Source organism: Erigeron canadensis, chromosome 4 (assembly GCF_010389155.1).
Source record: "Erigeron canadensis isolate Cc75 chromosome 4, C_canadensis_v1, whole genome shotgun sequence".
Taxonomy (NCBI): Eukaryota; Viridiplantae; Streptophyta; class Magnoliopsida; order Asterales; family Asteraceae; genus Erigeron; species Erigeron canadensis.
Genome location: NC_057764.1, coordinates 29153782 through 29173938, shown reverse-complemented (window position 1 = coordinate 29173938; position 20157 = coordinate 29153782). Strand labels below are relative to the sequence as shown.

At 35.4% G+C, this 20157-nt stretch overlaps 2 protein-coding genes, 1 non-coding gene and 1 pseudogene across 5 annotated transcripts; 3 read left to right on the top strand and 1 right to left on the bottom strand.

Moving 5' to 3' along the window:
* The first annotated feature begins 4175 nt into the window (after positions 1 to 4175).
* LOC122595842 (trafficking protein particle complex subunit 12-like) lies at positions 4176 to 6601 on the top strand. Of its 3 annotated transcripts, none has more exons than XR_006323262.1 (3): positions 4176 to 4280; positions 4821 to 6209; positions 6384 to 6601. XR_006323262.1 is itself a non-coding variant. In XM_043768300.1 (2 exons), the coding sequence occupies exon 2, from the start codon at positions 4924 to 4926 to the stop codon at positions 6040 to 6042; it is 1119 nt and encodes a 372-aa protein (XP_043624235.1). In that variant the 5' UTR covers positions 4176 to 4280; positions 4821 to 4923; the 3' UTR covers positions 6043 to 6350. The 3 variants fall into 3 exon arrangements, 1 of the variants encoding a protein (XP_043624235.1); XR_006323261.1 differs by having other exon boundaries at positions 6369 to 6601; XM_043768300.1 differs by lacking the exon at positions 6384 to 6601 and having other exon boundaries at positions 4821 to 6350.
* Positions 6602 to 12735: 6134 nt separating this feature from the next.
* On the top strand, positions 12736 to 13386 carry LOC122597332 (annotated as a pseudogene).
* A 2613-nt stretch (positions 13387 to 15999) lies between these two features.
* Positions 16000 to 16072, bottom strand: TRNAM-CAU. Its single transcript has one exon. It is a non-coding gene; the product is annotated as a tRNA-Met (tRNA).
* Positions 16073 to 19325: 3253 nt separating this feature from the next.
* Positions 19326 to 20070, top strand: LOC122594828 (ATP synthase subunit 9, mitochondrial-like). The gene has a single exon (XM_043767139.1). It carries the CDS (start codon positions 19638 to 19640, stop codon positions 19935 to 19937), a length of 300 nt encoding a protein of 99 aa, XP_043623074.1. The 5' UTR covers positions 19326 to 19637; the 3' UTR covers positions 19938 to 20070.
* The last annotated feature ends 87 nt before the right edge of the window (positions 20071 to 20157 follow it).

Sequence of the window (20157 nt, the reverse complement as noted above, 5' to 3'; positions counted from 1 at the left end):
TAAGATTTTAGATTGATTTTTAGGTATATGAATTATCCTTAAAAGATTTGTTCTAGCTGCAATCCAATTCATTATTTCATTATAATATTATATTATAAAAAAATAATTATCATAGAATATAAACAAACTTAACTTTAAATAAATGTTTATAATGTAAAATAACTAAATTTGTATTTATTATATGTAATCATCTTTAAATTATGTTTATTGTATGTAACAAAAAATATATCCGACAAATCAAAAACCAACAAGTGGCAGTTATACATAGTTGTCACGTATGTTTTTTTACATATAATAGATATAATTTAAATATGATTACATACAATGATAACAACTTTATTTATTTCACACTATAGACATTTGTCCAAAGTTTGTTACATTCTAAGAAACTTATCCCTATTAAAAATTAAAAAGAATAACACTTTATTTTTGAAAGTGTTAAAAAAGGATAGAGATTCCCTTAAGTTCACAAACTTGACTAGTCAAGCTGGTAAAATCTTGACGCTTAGATTAAAATCAAGGGTCAAGATTTAAAGTTGTACTTTGAATCTTGACTATTGATTTTAATCCAATGATTAGGATGCCTCTAACTTGACCCTTCAAATTAAAAACAACTTGAGGGAATCTCCATCCGTTAAAAAAATGTAATATTTTTACCTAACACCCCTTAAGATACTTTCACCTACACTATTGCTTAACATTAATGATTAAATTACACTATCAGTCATTCATCTTTTACAATATCTTTGTTAACCCTTTATATCAATTATCTACACCACTTAACTTTTCATCTACCACCAACAATCGCCCCCATTACCACATCGTCACCGCCATGACCACCGCCACATTGCGCAGTTAACGTGCTAGCTTTGTTAAATGAATATGGGTTGTTCATTAAGTTGTGTGAAAAATTTCTCATATTGGCTTAATATTTATATATATATATATATATGAGAAAAATGAATATAAGGTTGTCCGACACCTAAGCTTATATGTGGAATCTCTCACATACAAATTTTTTAATATTTTTTGATTAATGATTAAATGCTTGTGCCCCATGATATTTATGGATTAAAAAAAACAATATGTGAGTGTTCCACACCAAACTTAGGTACCTAACAACCTTATATTCACATCCCATATATATATATATATATATGGGTGAGATATTTTAAAACCACCTCTTATTTTAGGACCAACTAGGACCATTGATTTTTGTACACCATCATCACAAGACTTTTTTGTAAAAACACTACGACTTTCCGGCGACGGGCCCACGAGACAATCATGTGTAAATTTGAGACCAACTAAAAAAAGTCAAAAAAAAGGACCATTGATTTTCGTAACTTACACACCACCATCATCATCTACTACGATATACAAGACTTTTTTGTAAAAACACTAAGACTTTTCAGCGACGAACCCACAGAAAAATCATGTGTAAATTAACTTTTTTGGACTTTTTTTAGTTGGTCTCAAATTATCCTTCCCATATATATATATATATATATATATATTATATACGACTATACGAGTATAATTTATGAAAGATTTTTCATCCAATTCAAATGTATGAATGTTAACTTATATTAAAACTAATTCGAATTAGTCGGATCACAACATAATTACACTACATTCAAAAGTTTATGAAGATATAATATTATAATTCATCATTAACTACATTGTTTTAATTAGATAAAAATCACTATAGAATGATATTTTAGAATAAAAAACTAGACATGTCTATCTTTGATAATGAAACCCATAACTAGTAAAATCTTTAATGCATACATCAACTGATCAACAATGCTTACTCTATTTGATTTTTAGTTGGCATTGTGATAACAAATGTGACATATGGTCCCATCTTATTAATATTTAATTTAATATTAATATATATGATATGGTTTTAGAGGTGTTTCGTGTTTATATCAATGATGTACGTATTTATTGTACCGATATTGTTATTTGTTAATATATGGTATGTAATTATTATTATGCTTAAACTTGAATATCACATGTTGTCACATACTTCGCTTCTAAGACAAGTTCTTGTTTGTCAATTAGGACCACCATCTTGAACAAGAGTTGTGTGAGGGTAAAGCTTTTGATGGAATTATTCTTAATTCGCTTAAGTGACATTTGTACAACATACTGTTTTCTTAACTTGTAAATATAATTTTGTCTTTGTTGGATCACCAAACCAAAGAAAATTAAAGTTTGGAGCCTTAAACAAACACATCTAATCAATGATAGATGAAATAAGGCGAGACACTAATCATTGTGTTAATAAAGTTTTTTTAATTTTACAGAGTAATTTGAGATTTATAAGTTTTTTGTTTCGAAAATTCCAAATGAATTTGATGGAAAAACATTTGAATTTCAATCTATGCTAACATAAAGATTTAAAATTTATTCGGTCTAATTCTCTAGAATCCTTGAGCCATACGACTCCTTAACTTTCGAATGCAGATGTTGAGGCTCCATGTGCTCTTCTTACAATATATCGACCAATTAGAATTTCAAGAAGTTGTAATGGGAAAGAGTCTAGTCTACATTCAATGCTTTTGCAAAGAAAAATAAAATGTTCGTGAAGGATAGGATGTTAATACCATAATATGGTTACAAGAAGAAAAAAAAAAGGATAGTGTCTTCTTCGAATTTTGCAATGCATTGTAAAGGATAGTCATTAAAAGTTCTTTTATTGTAATTTCGTTAAGGGATTTGCTAACTAGTGCCCTAGTATACTAATTAAGAAGCATTTAATAAAGCATTAAATGAAGTCTAATTTTCCTAAAATATGAAAATATGTATTAATTATTCATTTAAAAATAGAAATCGCTATGTTGTATTAATACACATTAAATACAATTTTTGATTAATAAGGAAATAACAAGTTCATCAAATGCTTCTTAACTAGTACACTAAGGGCACTACTTAGCAAATCCCTTTTATTAATTACTTATTAATACCAATTTTCATTAATTTGTATCTCAAACTCTATCTTTTAATTCGATCATAATCTCAATTATTGTTTTTCAATCAATATACTCGTATATATTTAAGGGAGGTGATCCCTACACAGCACAATTTTGTCATACATAACAATATATGCATCAGATAGTTGTATTGTACAATCTTTTAATGCATATATTGTTGTGTATGGTAAAATTGTGTTGTGTAGTAATTATTTCCCATATATTTAATTTTTAGAGATAACTGCAGAAAATAAAATTGAAATTTACTTAATTTCACGAAATTAACAATATCCTTTAAAAGTCTAACTTTTTAGAAAACACTTTTTATTTATTATCAGAAAACTAGCTAACCTGTTAACGTGTCAGTTTTTACAAAATCAGCAATATCTTTTCCTTTTTTCTTTTTTTTTCTTCTTAATTTCACGTCATTTTCTTCCCACCAAATAAATTTCCCCCAAAACATAACCCGTTCATTTTCTCCCAAATTGATATAAAATCCAAATTAGGGCTCAAAACAAAAAACAAACTCTCAAGACGATTGGCAACGACTAAAGTTCATTCATATTTTTTTACAGTTATTTTAACTTTTAAAATTTTGTTTAAGAACTAAATTTTTTAAATAATTGATACCTCATTTTGAATAAGAAATAAAAAGTACAATGTTCATGTAAATTGTTTTTAATTATTTGTATTAAAAGTTGGTTTGTATCACAATGTCCATTTTTTTAAGTACGAACAATTATACATTGAATGAAAAAATGTTAAACTGATAATAAATAACAAATGTTAGATCAATTCATATAAACAAATACTGTGTACATAAATTTTTTATAAAAGATGAAATTTAATATATGCACTCATTATTTTAAAATTATATTCTTTTTAATTTGAGTAACAATTTGTATATGTAAATTTGATTCATGTGATAACTTGATATTTAACACGTTCATAAATACATTATATTTTATATTTTATTTCTCACGGTTATTTGTAAAGGGAAAATTTGGATGATGTTAATATTATTTTGGTTAGATGATGTTGTTCTCACAAACCATTAAAATCATGGGAGGCTTTTTGACATGTGTAAAAATTGATTTAAGTGAGTTTGTAAGAGCAACATCATCCAACAAAAATGATATTCACATTATAAATTATTTTCCCTTTTTTTGAATAGAAATTCCGTTTTTTATAATTCTACCTTTTTTCCCCACAAAATCGTTATTTTCCCCCAAAGCTATATGCTGTCTGTATCTCGATTCATCCATCGAAGATTTTTGTGACACTGAAAACATCAAATAGCAGGTTTCTTCTGATATTCTTTCTTATTTATTTTTTATATATACATATACATATACAGATCTAAACTTTTGTATTATTATTATCCTATTACATGTTCAAATTATTAATTAGTTGTGGTTTTTCTTTTGTACCATGTTAATTTATGTTGTACCTATGATGTTTTTTCAGTATGTAGTTTAAGACTGCTTGTATGTTTTTGGTTTTTGTTGCAATATTGCTGTGTTTTGTTGGAAATAGCATTTGTCAATGTTTTGAATATTCGATTTGTTTTAGGAAGTATTTTTCTGCTGCTAACTAGCTGGAGTTGCAACTGATAATAGATTAATTGGTTTTTTTAGTAAAAAAATCAGATTAAAATCGGGTTAATTGTGGAAATGGATAAATAACGATGAACAAAGGGTGCCAAAAATTACAGTTTGAACGGTTATTTTGCACCTTCTTATTATGTCTGTGACCAAAATGTAGATTAGGGATAAGAAAAAGTTACAATTTTTTGACATGTAAGTATGTGTAGATGATACTTGTTATGTATTTTCTTGTCAGGTGAGTGAAAGTTTAAAAACTGTAAAAATAGTTGCTGAAACGGGCGTTTTATTAATTGAAATTGAGTTGATTAGCTGAATACTATCCGTGTTAAGTTTCAAGAATGGATCTTTTGAGTACGATTGAAGATCAAGGTGAAGCCCTAAATGCGGTTTCTGTTCCTGATCATCCACTTAATAATGCTTTTGGCTCACTGAATGATATGTGTTATGAACTATCATCCTTACAAGATCTAGCGTGTCGTGGTTCATGGAAGTCGATTCTTGACAAAGTGGCTCGAGCGCGTACGCAGTCTCTACTTTCTAAGCCACATGAACATCTAGTATATCTTACGTATAACATCATTGCCCTAACCAAGCTGCGTCGTTTTCCTGAAGCAGTTATTGAACTTGATACCCTTGAGAATGGGATTGACAATGTTATTTACAGTTATGAAAATTACCCGCAGCATTACCCTAACAGGTATGGGTCCATGGCCCCGTTTGCTCTTCGTTGGTTGTATGCTGAACTTCCTTCGAAAGTTGGAAACCGTCAAGAAACTGTAGATAGATTCTATATGCTGTTACAGTTTGTTAGGGAGAAAACAAAAGTAAGTAAAGATAGGTTGGGTTTGGCAGATGATGTATGGAGAATACGTGAGGGGTTGGTGATTAATTCAATTATAAGTCATCATCTGAGTCATAAAGAGTTTGGTGTGTGTTTGGATTTGATTATAGATCTGATTAAACGTGACCCGACCCCTGTTGCTAGAGCCGTGTTGATGTCAAAACTCGGTTATATTCAAATGCAGTTAGGGGATTTGGAAGGTGCAAAGGCAAGTTTTGGTGTTGTCGAGGGAATTGTGAATGAGGAGAACGTAGAAGTTGAAATGAAAAATCTTGTGAACAGGAATAAGGCGTTGATTTTTATGGTCGGGAAGGATTATGTTTCTGCGGTGAGGGAATACCAGGAGTGTATTGATAGAGATGGTTCAGATGTGGTTGCGATTAATAATAAAGCTCTTTGTTTAATGTACTTGCGTGATTTATCAGATTCTATAAAGGTGTTGGAAAATGCATTGGAGAGTGTTCCGACTGCTGCTTTGAATGAGACTTTTGTGGTGAATTTGTGCAGCATGTATGAGTTGGCTTATGTGAAACACTCTGATATCAAGAAAACTCTTAGCAATTGGATTGCTCGTGTGGCTCCTGATGATTTTGATACTTCGTCTACTCGAGTTTGAGGTAATTACAGTTTTTTTTTTCCAACGATGACATTCCAATATTATAAATTGTTCTGTCTGCACCACCTGATTCAGTGTTCAGTACATCAAGACCAAAGGTGCCTATCTTATAGAAGTAAGAGAGCTTACCCATGATTATGTTCTAGCCGTTTCCTGTTGTACACTGTGTAAGCTATTACAGTCCATTTAAGCGTCATCTTGAAATCCTTTTAGTCATGTTTATTGTTTGATGATTTCAAGATACTAGCATCTATTGTAACAAAACTTTTTGAATTTAGGGGGGCTAAATAACTATGTTTTTGATACTATCTTATTTCTCTACTCAGAAATCTTTTCTGCAGAAGGACAAAATGCAGGCATTTCCCTATTATCAACCTTAAAAAACTGTATCTGCAAAGCTGAGTCTTAGCTTGGCTCAGCTGTTCGGCACGTTCATAGCTACTTGTTTGTTCCCAGTTGGAATCTTGGCTAGTTATTTTTAGCAGTGCATTACGATTGTGGTAATTTTATGACTTAAAACGTGAATCAAAGGCCTCATTGATTGTTTTTGTAGCTCAAATCTAAGTTGTCTTGATATCTCACTGTAAATTTACACAGCAAGTTCAAACTTATGGATTCAACATCTGAGAAACACATGGATTCAAGTCTTTTTTAATAGATTTCGTTTTGCCATTGAAACAGGAAGTTGGTAGCTGCTACTAGCTAATTAATTTAAATGATTAAAATCTTAAATAAAAGCACACATAGTGTAAATGAGCAGAAGTCTTAATAATAGTTAGAATCAATCAAACATATTAGACTCCTTCAAATGGGTATAAATATTAAGTTCAAGATTGTCTATGTTTGTAAGTTGTAACTAATAAGCTTGTTGAAAGAACCTTTGGGCCCGGTAAGGTTTGCGAGCTGAATAGGCCCATATCTAGCAGTGGATTTAATGAAACAAGATTTTTTTGACATGCAGTTTCATTTTGAATTCAATGGGTTAGTACTTAGTAGTAGACAAAAGCTAAAGATGATATACATCCTAGTGTCGATTTTTATAAAAGTTCCCCGAGATCGTAAAACCGAACTAAGTTTAGGTTAACGAGATGGGTATCCGCGCAATGCGGCGGCGGCAATGGGTGGTGCTAGTGGCGGTGGTGGAACCGATGTGGTTATTATTCTAAAAGTAATTGACGTAAATGGTAGTGTAGTTATTTAATGGTTAAAGGATAGATCTTTTGTAATAATTTTATTAAGAATATTATAGAAATATTAGGTAGAAATATTTAATTTAATTAATAAATGAGAAATAGTTTGGATAAATATGGGTGCAAACTATTCTAGGGATATATTGGGTAGATTTAGTGTGTGAGTTAGGAATGTGTTGAAAATTAATGGTATTTTTGGTATTTTAAAGGTAGAGAGTTGAAAAAGAAGGAGGGTAGTTTGTTTATTAATATACTAGCGTTGTACCCGCGCGATGCGGCAGGGAATAAGAAAAAAACGCCGGTGGTTTGATGGTGGTTTGTGGGGCGGCGGCGGGGATGGTGGTTTGTGGGGTGGCGGTGATGAAAAAGAAAAAAAAAAGCCGGCGGTGGATGGTGTTTTGATGGTGGTTTTTGGGGCGGTGGTGGATGGTGTTTATGGGGGATAGCGTACATAGAAGGTGGATTGCGGCGGTGGATTGCGGCGGTGGATTGGTATTTGGGGCGATGGTGGATGGTGTTCATGGGGGGAGAAAATCAATAAAGGGGGGAGGGAGAGAAAATCAGAAATCGGATGAATGTATGTGTGTGTAATGAGCGTGATGGAGAAAAAATAGGGTAGTGTAAATTAGGAGGGCATAAAAGACATTTTAAAGGTAGAGGTGTTAAAAGGAGGGTGGGGTAGTTTGCTTATTAAGGGAGTATAGATAGATTATAGATTATAAATTATAGATACATCAAAATGATTTTTTTTTTGCCTTTTGATTCGGTTAGTTGAACCGATAACTTTTCTAGTTTAAGGGTTCAGTAACGCTTCTCAATTTTGATAATGGATTATGGATGGTTAACCCAAAGACTGATATATTTCCATTTTTTTATGAAGATTATATCATGGATATCATAAATCATAAGTTTCATACAGTAAAATTTTCAATAGTCCAATAAAAATAACCCAGCCTCAATTCTCTATTTCATAATTAGCCCACAATTTTTTTGTGCTTACTGCTTAGTTAATAGTTTTTGTGCGAAAGGTTATACCTTTGTAAGATTATATAATATCGATGAAAGATAGAAAACTTAATAAATCACTAAGTTGACTATTTTGTACATGCAAAATTGACCCACATACCAAAAGTTTCTAATAGCTACTATACGAACCAATTAGCACTTAAAAACAATAAAGATTAACTTTACCAATATCTATAATCCTATATAAAGATTATGCACCATCTCAAAATAGAAATAATTACTCATATGTCACATACGAAATTACTAAATTGCCCCTTAATAAAAACCCACTATGGAAAGAGTTTTATAAATTACCAACTTTGCCCTTAATGAATTAATATACACCATAAACCTTTATTTTAATATTTAACACTTTAAACCCTTATCTTTTAAAACTTTTCACTATCACAATTACATCAACCTACACCACTTGACACCGCCACCACTACCAACAGTACCATAACCGCCACTACTAGACCGTCTTCTACACCGCCGCCGCTGCATTGCGCGGGTACCATGCTCGTAAATTATATAAGACAATGGCAGGTAAGACTTTTTTTTTTTCCTTTTACGTTTCTCGCTTTTGTTACATTTCTCACGTAATGATGGTGGCTTGGGCATATACTTGCATACTTATGTAAATAATGGAGATTAGTTCTTGATTAACAATTCACACTTAGTCTGTATTCTTAAGTTTTTTTTAAGAAACAAAGGAAAAGAGTTAGGAGGAAAAAAAATAAAAATTGCATTCTTAAGTTTTAGAGGGTGTAGAAAAGAAATGAGAGGAAAAGGTATGTGGGGAAACTTGTCAGTTGTATTTGCTCTATTATTTTTTTTGCCAAATTTTAAGATGATTGAAGAGGAATAAGAAAAATAACTACTAGTCTACATCAATAATGACATCTTTATCCCTCAAAAATTATTAGTATAATAAACCTCACTCACAAAAAACTTCTCACACGTCCATCAAACTTCTCACACTACAGCAGGAGCAACTCCAACAACTACTTCAGGTACTGAGGTACATTATCATTCATCTTGTTTTTTTTCACATAAATAATTATTTTTTATTAATTTTCTTTCATAAATATTATTCATATGCTATCTTCTCACAACAAAACCGGTTTTTCGAGATATCATATTTCTTCTCCACTAATTATGTATAAATATATGATCGATATTTGTTATTATTATCTGTTTGTTGATCTTTTTTCTCATTTGAACAATCTGGTGAACTTTTATTTCTAACTTTTGAATATGTAACTTAATCACACCGAAGATTTTAATCTTTTATAACTATACGAGAGCAAGTACCCTAGTATTGCGGCGGTAAGATGGTGAGGGTGATAGATCATAGAGTGTGATAGGTCATAGGAGGTGATATGTCATAGAGTGTCATAGCCAAATGTTTTAGCCGTACGGGCTCCGCCCTCGGATTTAAAAATTCATCGAAAGTATATCGAATGACATCTCTAATGAAAGAATATGAAATTTTAGGAACAAGCATATAATTATTATAATTTATCGATGTACGGTTTTTGAGATAAAAGATTTTCAAAGAGTTGGGAATAAAATGATTTATGGAGGAGATAGAAAAAAAATGATTATTTGAGATTTGAGGAGAGAGAAATTGGTATTATAATTATTTTAGGTAAATATAGAATAGATGAGAGAGACATTTTAGGGAAGTACTTAAAATCAATATTAAAAATTTAAGTTTAATGTTGAAAATTTAGAAGCTTTTTTACTTTATAATATATAGTATAGATTATTGTGTGTTTGTTTTGTCAAAATTTTTACATGCTTATGAAATCCGTATATAGTTAATTGGTTTACCAAGGTTCTCTTTTTCCATCAGAATGTAATTTTTGGTTTTGTGTTTTCATTTGTGACTTCTATATCATTCATGTGACTGCCAATTTGCCATACAAGCTTTATTATTGTCTATATATATATATATATATATATAACGTTGACTTCTTTATGTGAAATCTTCAATCCTGATTACAACTTATAATGTTAATTGGGGTATGTGAATAAACTTACAATAATATCATATATCTAATGATGGGAATTCATCATTTAGTTGCGATTCACTTGGTTTGTGTGGTAGCTGTTCTTATTGCATATCGTAGATTCCGTAGCACATATCGTTTATGTGATCGAGACATGATGCAAAATGGAAAAAATGTACCAAAAGAATTATTTCACTACCTATCCATAAGTGGCTCATACCGTAAGCATATTCGCATGAGTGAGAATGCTTTTAGTATATTGTGTCAAAAGTTAAAAAGTGATGGTGGTCTTCGATCAACTCAACGTATGTCGGTTGAAGAACAAGTTATTAGATTTTTGCATTTAGTAGGGCATGATGTAAGAATAAGTGCAATCTCTTTGTTATGTCGTCTATCGTCGATCTGAATCAACGGTAAATAGAGATTTTCATAAAGTTTTAAATGCAATTATATCATTAGAAATAAATCAATACATTCAACAACCAATGGGTGAAGTTGTTCAAAAAGAGATTCAAGAAAAAAAGAGATTTTATCCCTTTTTTAAGAATTGCATTGGGGTTATTGATGGAACACATATTCGTGTAAGAGTGTCAAATAAAGATGCACCTGGATATATATCATGGTCGAAAAGGTTATCCCACAGTTAATGCGTTAGTTGCATGTACATTCGATCTGAAGTTCACATATGTTTTGAGTAGTTGGGAAGGCACGACATCAGACTCGGGGATAATAAAAGATGCTCTTAATAGAGATGATAAGCTAGTTATTCCTGATGGTAAGATGCTAGACCAAAAACTTTAAGATAATAATGTTATATTATGAAACTTATTTTACTATGTTTATATGATTATAGGTAAGTTTTATTTGGTTAATGGTGGTTTACCTCAGAAGCACACTCATAGCACCTTATAGAGGCGTTAGATATCATCTGATGGAGTACTCATCTCGTGCACCTCAGAATTCACGAGAACTCTTTAACCTTCGTCATGCATCATTACGAAATGCTATTGAACGAATTCGGAGTGCTTAAAAAAAGATTTGCTCTAATTAGAAGCTCAAACGAACCTTTTAACTTTCCAGACATGCATCATTGACATGGGATTGATTTTGGTGAACAGATTAAGACAGTGGTGAATTTTAAAGTATACTTAGTAGAGGGATTGAAATTCAAAAGTGTATCCAGAAATAACACCATGAAATTTTTTTGAGCAAATTAAGAGTAAAATTAACTGATCATAACCTAGATTTGGCTTAGCTGGTTTATAGTTAGTTTATGACAATGTCGAACCGATAATTAATATCGATGAACTGAATTTCATTACCAGATTCTTTGGTTAACATTCCACCAAATCTCTACATAGCTAGGCTGTTTGAAACTTATATAATTTGCAATTGAAGCTGGTTTAGTTTATAAAAATATGTAACTGATATTATCTATTAACCGAATTTCGTGAACAGATTTTTTGGTTAACCATGAAAATCCCTACAAAAAGAGTTTGAAACTTGTACAATGTGAAATTGGAAGCCATTTAAAATTAAAATGACATGTTTTCAAATTTCTGGGTTAGAATTAAAATTTTAGAATAAACCAACCCTTGGTTTTCGTAAAAATAACTTCCACGTAAAAATATTTCATAGGGAATAGGTATGTCGTAAAAGTGGGGAGTTAAGTCACAATCCCCAGCCTTTAAAAAAAAAAAGAAAAGTCACAATCTATCCTCGGTTTCTATTTTTTCTTGTTTTTGGGGGCCAAACGCAAGAAAACGGTCTCAAGGTACGTAACTAGGACTTTCTTTGACTTATATTGATTAATTGGTTTCTTGAAATCGAACATATACTTTTACGTATGATAATTTCATCATGAAACAAGTTTTACAATTTTCATGTTGATTTTCAATCGCTTAACCACTTCCAATTAAGATAGTCTAGCGATTATCATCTTGTACCTCTTTACTGCAGGTTTAAATCTTATCAGGTATAATTTTTAAAGTGGTCGATCAAGGAAATGTTTCTTTTAGTAAAACAATTTAAGAAAGAAATGAAAGCAATTAAAGATATTGTCACAAAATGCTTTGATGGATACTTTTTAATTTCTCAAAACAAAAAGCTACAGTTAAGATCTAAATTACTCCTAAGATCGAACAGGCTACTGATCAATGACAGTCTTTTATTAAACTAGATAATAGATACATTCTTATATGTTGGGTAAATCGAATAGTAATCTGTAATACTCATTTTGGTAATTAAATGATTAGAGGTGCATACTCATCTGCTAAAATTAAAAAGTACTTGTAAACTTATGCTAAAATATTAAAATTAATTAAAAAGTACTTGTTTTACTAAAATATGTTGTCGATTAAGTAGTGCTGGTATTTGAATGTCATGACAATGGAATTCGTTTATTCATGCTATGCAATGTATACGTATATATATACACACACACACATGCCTATAGCTTATTTATATGCTTCTTCGTATCTAGGATGCAGGAAAGGTTTCATGGGATGCCTAATAATAAAGTATCCAATTTTGCACTGGAAGATGTTATTAGTAACATGCCAGATAACGTGATTACTAATATTTTAGATCGTTTGCCAGTACAATATGCGGTGAGGACTGATGTCTTGTCGAAAAACTGAAGGTTCAAGTGGACTTTGCTCACCCAAATCGTCTTTGATGAGAATTTCTTTGTATATTTACAACGGTCATATGATTACTATCGAAATCCAAATGACCCGTATAAATATAATGGAAGGGATATAAGCGGATTTCTTCTTCATATTAAAGGGCCCATAACAAAGTTTGTCCTTTATATACCACATGATAATAGCGACCAGCTAATGGATGCTTGGGATATTTATCACTGGGTCTTGTTCTTGTCGAGAAAAGGAATTAAGGACTTCACTCTTTTGTATAAGTCTGTAATGACACGATTTCAGTTGCCCACCCAGCTTTTCTCTTGTACAGAGTTGCAACATTTGAAGCTTGAAAATTGTTGTTTCCGTCTTCCACCTAGTTTTAGTGGTTTTCCAAATCTTTTGAGCTTAGACTTGTATTGCGTGACATTTGAAAGCTACATGTGCGGGGAGTTTTTGGCTCGGTGTCCTTTACTTGAGATTCTGAAAATTAATTAGTATGTGTGGACCTATAGCTAAACTGGAACTGAACGAGATTGCAAAACTTGTTAAGCTTAAAATGTTACATTTGAACTTGCATACACTTGACAGTCTCAGTCTGGCATTCCTCGCATTAGAAAAGGTTAGTGCTCTTCCAAAACTTCAGAAGTTTACATTAGATTTTGACAGTTGGAAGTTATACTAACATATTGAAGTGGCTTTTTGTGTGCAACTTTTTCTTTTATAGTGGCTGGCACCAGATGGTGTACTAGAAAAGTTCTCTATCGCCTTTCCTTGCCTCAAGACTCTTACACTATCCAATGTACATTTCGGTGACCATGTAGTAAGATCATTTGTCTTTGAAATGATTTGTGGCTCCCCAAATTTGCAGACCCTTGAGATCACGGTGAGTGAAACGCATATACATCGTATTGATACTTTGAAAAAAATCTCATGGATGTCCATTTAAATACTAAATACTTTTGCAGGCTACATATGATGACAATATTCCACCATCAGAATTTTTTCCTCCTCATATTTACTTAATGGGGCAGCTGCAGCCGCAGCTTCAGAGTGTGTTATTTGGCGGTTTCAGAGGTTCAGAGTCTGAAGCATATTTGATAAGAGTTTTTACTTGCTCGTTCCCCTTTGCTAGAGAAGTTTGGCATTGGGCTCAATTCATTTTCAATGCTTGGTGGTGCTGATGGAAAGTTTATGTTTGCTAACAAGCTTTTGAAGCTCTATCAAGACTTCCCTGTTGTCGAAATAGACCTCTACTAGATTAAATGTTTTAACCTTACCTTCTGTTTCATTTGGTTTTGTGTGAATCCGGATAATTTTATGGCTTCAGCACTCTTTCATATGTAATTCAAGTTTGACTTTTGGTTTAGTATGGTGATGATCCTCTTTGATTTCTTAAATGGTATGTGTGACCTTTAATTTAAGCTTCTGACTTTATTCAATTATATAGAAGAAATTGCGGTAAAAGATTAGTCTGGTATGTTGGATGACATATGGAGAAAATGTGAGTATTTGGTCGTAAAGAGATTGAAGTGCAATCGGATTTGAATAGCAGCGACTTGACTGTGGTGTATCAAGGAATCTCGCCACAACTGGATAATAAGGCCTTTTGTTTACCACAGTTGCAAGGTGTTGGAGAATGCTGTGCAGTTTGCAGAGGGACCTCGTGGCATACAACCGAAACGACTCCCGCTAGATAGCCGCCCCTTTCTCTCTTTTTACAGCCTCGTGGACGGACGAAAGAAGGTAAGTTACAGAACGGGGCAGTGAAGGCTCGCGAAGTAGACAGCAAGCAAGAGCTTCTCAGCCCCCTATTCTATTAGTCAAGCGCTAGCGCGCCCCTCTCTCTAAAGGGGCGTAAGCACTTTACTCGCTAGGGGATGGGATTCATTCACTTGCTTTCCTGCTAGCACTACAAAAAGCTCCGGTCTTAACGCCCCTACTACTGCTGTGCAGCCTTTCCTCGGGTTCGTAGAGTCGGGTTTCCCGTTTACCCACAACGGAGGAGCCGCCCCCACCAGGCAGGCGGCCACGGGTCATAACGCACTCTTCGCACAACAAATCCACTTTGAAGTTGACTTATTCGCTCGGCCAATCGTCGGAATGTGTACGAGATACCATAAGGGCCCAATATCTCAATAGCACCTTTGTCTAAAGCTTCGAATGAAACTTCATATCCGAAACGCAGGAACGATCTGACTAGAAAGTCATTAAAAACTTGATCGAAGAACCAGCGTTTATTGAAGAAGCTATAGAGTCGATTACAAAAAGTACTAGTTTGAAAGGCTCGTTGGAATTGATCCGCTACTAGATTTACATTATACGCAACAAAAGCACCTAAAGTACTAAACAGAATAGGTATTAGTTTGATAATGGTTGGCTGACTCAAGTGCCCCCCGAACCGCGCGAAATGGTCGCCTATTACACGGCTCACTAACTCTGCCTGGAGTGGTGATACCTATTATTCGTCGGCGGGGGCGGTCCGGCGATACGTAGATGACTTTTGGCTGGTACAACCACTCAATTGTCCACTTCTAATAAACGATATTGTGCAAATTCCAGTTTTAAACTACCGCAGACTTGTTTCATAGTTTTCAACTGAGCGGCAGACCCAACACGACTGACAGATAAGCCGACGTTAATTAAACTAGGAGTCTAATTTGGTAATGGGCGGTTCATTTTTCTAGTTCATTTTAGGATCGCAACTTCCTGCGCAGTCCGTGCCTGTAGTGATATCCTAATTCGGCTACCTCTCCCACTCATCAAGGCTGAACATTAGAAAGGTAAACTATTTTGCCAAGAGATAGCGGAGGAATGGCTCGACTACGCTCTTCTGGTCCGAGCGATGTTGGCCTTCTCTTTCTCTTTCCCCCTGAACCTGCAAAAGGATCTGTTACCGGAGTGCTTCTCAGGGCCGTCTGAGTCAGAGCAAGCCTGCCGGGGCGATCTATTTTCTAATTCAAGCTCTGATCCCGTTAGCCGGAATTTGAACTATTATTCTAGAAGCATTGAACCGTACTAGCTTCGTTACAGACTTGGAAGAGTTCACCATCCGAACATTAGCTAGCTGGCAAGACAACTTTTACCACCCAAAAAAGATCTCAAGTGATTAGGCGGGGACAGGATTCGAACCTGTAGTCTTCAGATCATGAGTCTGATGAGTTGACCATTCCTCCACCCCGCTTCAGCCATTCCCATTCCAAAAAGTACTTCTTCGATCTGAAGGTGTGTTAAGCATATAGTCATTAGGTGTGTTAAGCATATAGTCATTGTGGTTACAGATGGGTTCTGTTTCCGATTAGACTAAGAACCTTCCGTCTAAGAAAAACCTGCTTAACTTCTACCCCCTCTCATGTATTGGCTCTCTCTCTCTTTCCGCTGATAGAGCAGTTTTCTAGTTTGCATTCCTCTATCTGAATAGATAAGACTAAGAGGCGACAATCACCAAATCACTGCCTTCTTGTGACACATCGATTGCCTTCCCACCCCAGCTCTGAGTTAACTATTTCAGAGCTCTATCCCTTTCTTTCTACCAAACCCCTTTAGCCGGGTATAGTTTTCCTCTCACCCGGAAGGTGGATAACTCCTTGGTCTTACGAGCCGCTTACGCTAACTCAAGCAGGTACCGGGAGGGACATCTTAGGCAGTAGAATCGAGCGGTGCCGTTCAGTGATTACATACGAGTTTATGAATCTTTATGATTACATACGAGTTTATGAATCAATGAGATTTCCTCTTCTATTGTAGCGATACGAACTCAGAAGCTATAATAAAAGAAGCTATCATCTCCGGGGAGTCAGATGATTGTCTGGACTGCTTCTTTTGAGGGAAGGCCTACAACCGTCGGTCTAGAAAGCTAGTAACTCGGATGCCAGGAACCGACTAGCTCCCTGGAACCAACCACCAAATACCAATGTTGTCACCGGACCCAGCTTGTTATGCTATCGCTAGGGAATAAAGTCCTTGCTTTCTCTACAACATTCTATTCAAAAATGATGATTTAGAAGGCATGACGGGTTCTTGTGCCCTTCTCTTCTGTTTGAGAGTTTCCGCTATGAAAGGACATCTCGCGCTTTACGCTCGCCAATCAGTTCCTCTTCCAACTACATGCTCTCGAGCACGAATAGAGATTTGTGATAGCAGCAGCCCGGTTCGATCGATAAAGGGGCTCTTTCCCGGTGGGGTACTCGATGATCAGTCAAGCGTTGTACTGGTCTGCAGATATCACTTGCAGATCAGGGACAACCGATGGTAATATATATCATATCGGGTCTATACCAGATACTAAAGTCCATTCTATGAACTACTTACATGTCTATGAACTACTTACATGTATCTGATGGCTTTCCGTATTGATTTCATATAGTGACTGACGTCGACGGGACAGGATCGGCTTCCAAGGATGCTTTACGCTATATGATCCTTTCAATTCATAGTTTGATGGGCTTTTATTTTAAGCTGTTTGCTATTCTTGTGCCATCGGAGAATGCTTCCTTTTGCCCAAATGTGCTTTCCGCTGTATGCTCGTTTGTTCTTAACTACTTGCCTTCGGACAGCTGCCAGTTAGTTATCTTATTTCGTATAATGAAGTTTTTCCTCTTGAGCAAAGATCTTCGTCCTAACAAGGGGCTTCCGTTTAGTCGATAGCAATTCAGCAAAGAGTCAAATGTGCACATGAAGAAGGGGAGAGATTAAGTGCCTAGCCTTAGATGGAGCAAAGCAGACTGAGGGCATTAACTGATGAGATCCGGTTCCTTCGCTTTCTGTGGCATTGTTGTTGAGCTAACTCAGTAAGATTATCTGGTATAGGCCTATTAAGATTGTTATTTCCAAGGTCGAATGTGTATTCGGTTCAACTACTATTAGAGCTCGTACAACCTTGAGTAATCTGTGATATCAACTAGTTCAAACAAGTTACTTGCCTAGTGCCCTCCACTGAAGACTTGCTAGAATAGCTTGCGTGGAGAGCTGTTTTGACTGGAAGTAGTACAAACCTATCTATTGATAAAGGTAAGGAAGGCGGGTTCACATCGCTATCTAAGCGCAGACGTTACTAAGCGTGGTCTAGGTGTTCGAAAATAGCAAAAAAGTCTAAACATAAGGTAGGCGCTTTCACGACTCACTAAACGGGGATCAAAATCTTTGCGCAGTAGAGGAGTCAAAAGCGGAGGACGAAGCGAATGTAGAGGACACAGCATATCCAGGGAAGGAAGATGGACTGGACTCACTCTCGTTGGGAGGCTGTTCAACCAGACTGCGAAGTTGAAAATCGAAGGGGAACCAGAAACCTTGATCCATGGTCCCTATCCCTACCCTAGAAGGGCTTGAAGTTGAAGCAGACGTCCAGAGGTGCCTTTCTTGATGGAATGAAAGAAATGCCGACCTATAATTCCTAGTCATGAAGTGGAAAAGAAAGAAGTAGCATGGAAAGGAAAGCAATTCGCCAAGCTATGAAAGAAGAGTTTCATTGATGGCCTTCTTGGGAATAGGCATGAAGCCAATCTCTCCTTTCTTCGGTGAATAATCAGTGAATAACCCTTCTTTGTCCAGTCATTTCATCCTGGTAGGGAAATCCAGGACATACATACAAGGCTTGAATGAGATAAAATGGATGACTAGCGATGTCTCATATGTCAGTAGCAGTGAACATGACGGCAAGGCCGGCACCAGATCCGGCTCCCTTTAAGTCCTCAAAGGCCTCTTGACGTTCTCCCGTCCAATGCCATGGTTGGTTATTCTTAAGGAGATTCGTCAGAGTAAAGGTGCAGGCCAACTCGGAATAGAAAGAGCCTTTTACTTTAGTAGGCCGAGGTCAAATGTCGGGATTGAGATTGGATTCAGGAATGGAAAGACCGAATGGACAAAAAGAGGGCTTTTCTAAAAGGATTGGAACTAGGCCAATGCCAATCTCATCTATTGCAGCAAAGAAAGAGGGCCCTTGGATGATTGATTGGTACCGGTTAATGATGCGATGGGTCCTAATCAATGTGATTGGCATAGTTCACTTTTAGCCCCAGCAACATATAGCACCAAGACCAGCAGTTGCATTTGACCGAGTTGAAGCAGCAGATCCAAGCAATCCTGGGTTCCGTTGACCAAGTGAAGGCTGCATATCGAGGCACTAGTCACGAACATCCAACTCGAAGCAGCTACTTCACCCCTGGAACAAAGCAGTGGTCCTTCTTCCCCAGTACCCTCTTTTATACTTTTGGACCTACTCTCTTGCTTTACGTTAGTAGGTTAGAAACTGGCTTTGCCTTCGCTAAAGCGATGCGCATAAAAAAAGTTTTCGTAGGAAAAAATATCATATATAAGAGAAGAAAGATCGAAAAGTCGAAACTTTCGAAAGCGCACTCACTCTTCTCAAAATCTCTTAAGAGAAGAAAGATCTACGCTACGAAAAGGAGTGAGCGGAGAGAGCATAAAGAGCTTACTTATAAGGTACAAGCTTAGAGCCTTGCGTCACTCTGGTATGCTAATTACTTCGTTGTACGACTCTGGAACGGTAGTCGCTTAGTGCGACAGCACTATGGGATGCAAAGAAGCTTCGTCACCCTTCTTTAGTTGCTTCTACTTTTTTAAAAAAGATTGGGTTGGTGTTCAGTGTACCGCTTGTGTAGCCTATGCGCGGGTACAAGATCGAAAAGAATGCGTTGCATGGAAAAGTGAGATGTCCAAGATATTAAGAACGAGGGGAAGAATCGACGAGGAATCTAGACTAGAGAGGAATATAGAACATCAAATCGTGAATGAAAAATAAAAAGCGTGAGGAGAATGATCAACTCGATATGTTAGAAGGTGCAAAACTAATAGGGGCTGGAGCTGCTACAATTGCTTCAGCGGGAGCTGCTATCGGTATTGGAAACGTCCTTAGTTCCTCGATTCATTCCGTGGCTCGGAATCCATCATTGGCTAAACAATCATTTGGTTATGCCATTTTGGGCTTTGCTCTAACCGAAGCTATTGCATCGTTTGCCCCAATGATGGCCTTTCTGATCTCATCCGTATTCCGATCAAAGAATCAAAGAAAGAAGGTTTCAGTTTCATAAAGCAAGCACCTCTTTCCAGCCTTAGTCAAATAGCCACCGAGGCAAGGGGGCGCAGTTCTTAAACAGAAGAATGGCGATAAAGAGGAAATGATTCAAATTCAAGAAAAAAAGAGTCGAATTGTAAGTCAAGTAAGAAGAAAGGAGGCTAGCCCCCGAAAATGCTCCGCGCCTAGGTTCTTTTGTCGTTGGGGCTTACACCTTGTGACTCATTCATTCGGTC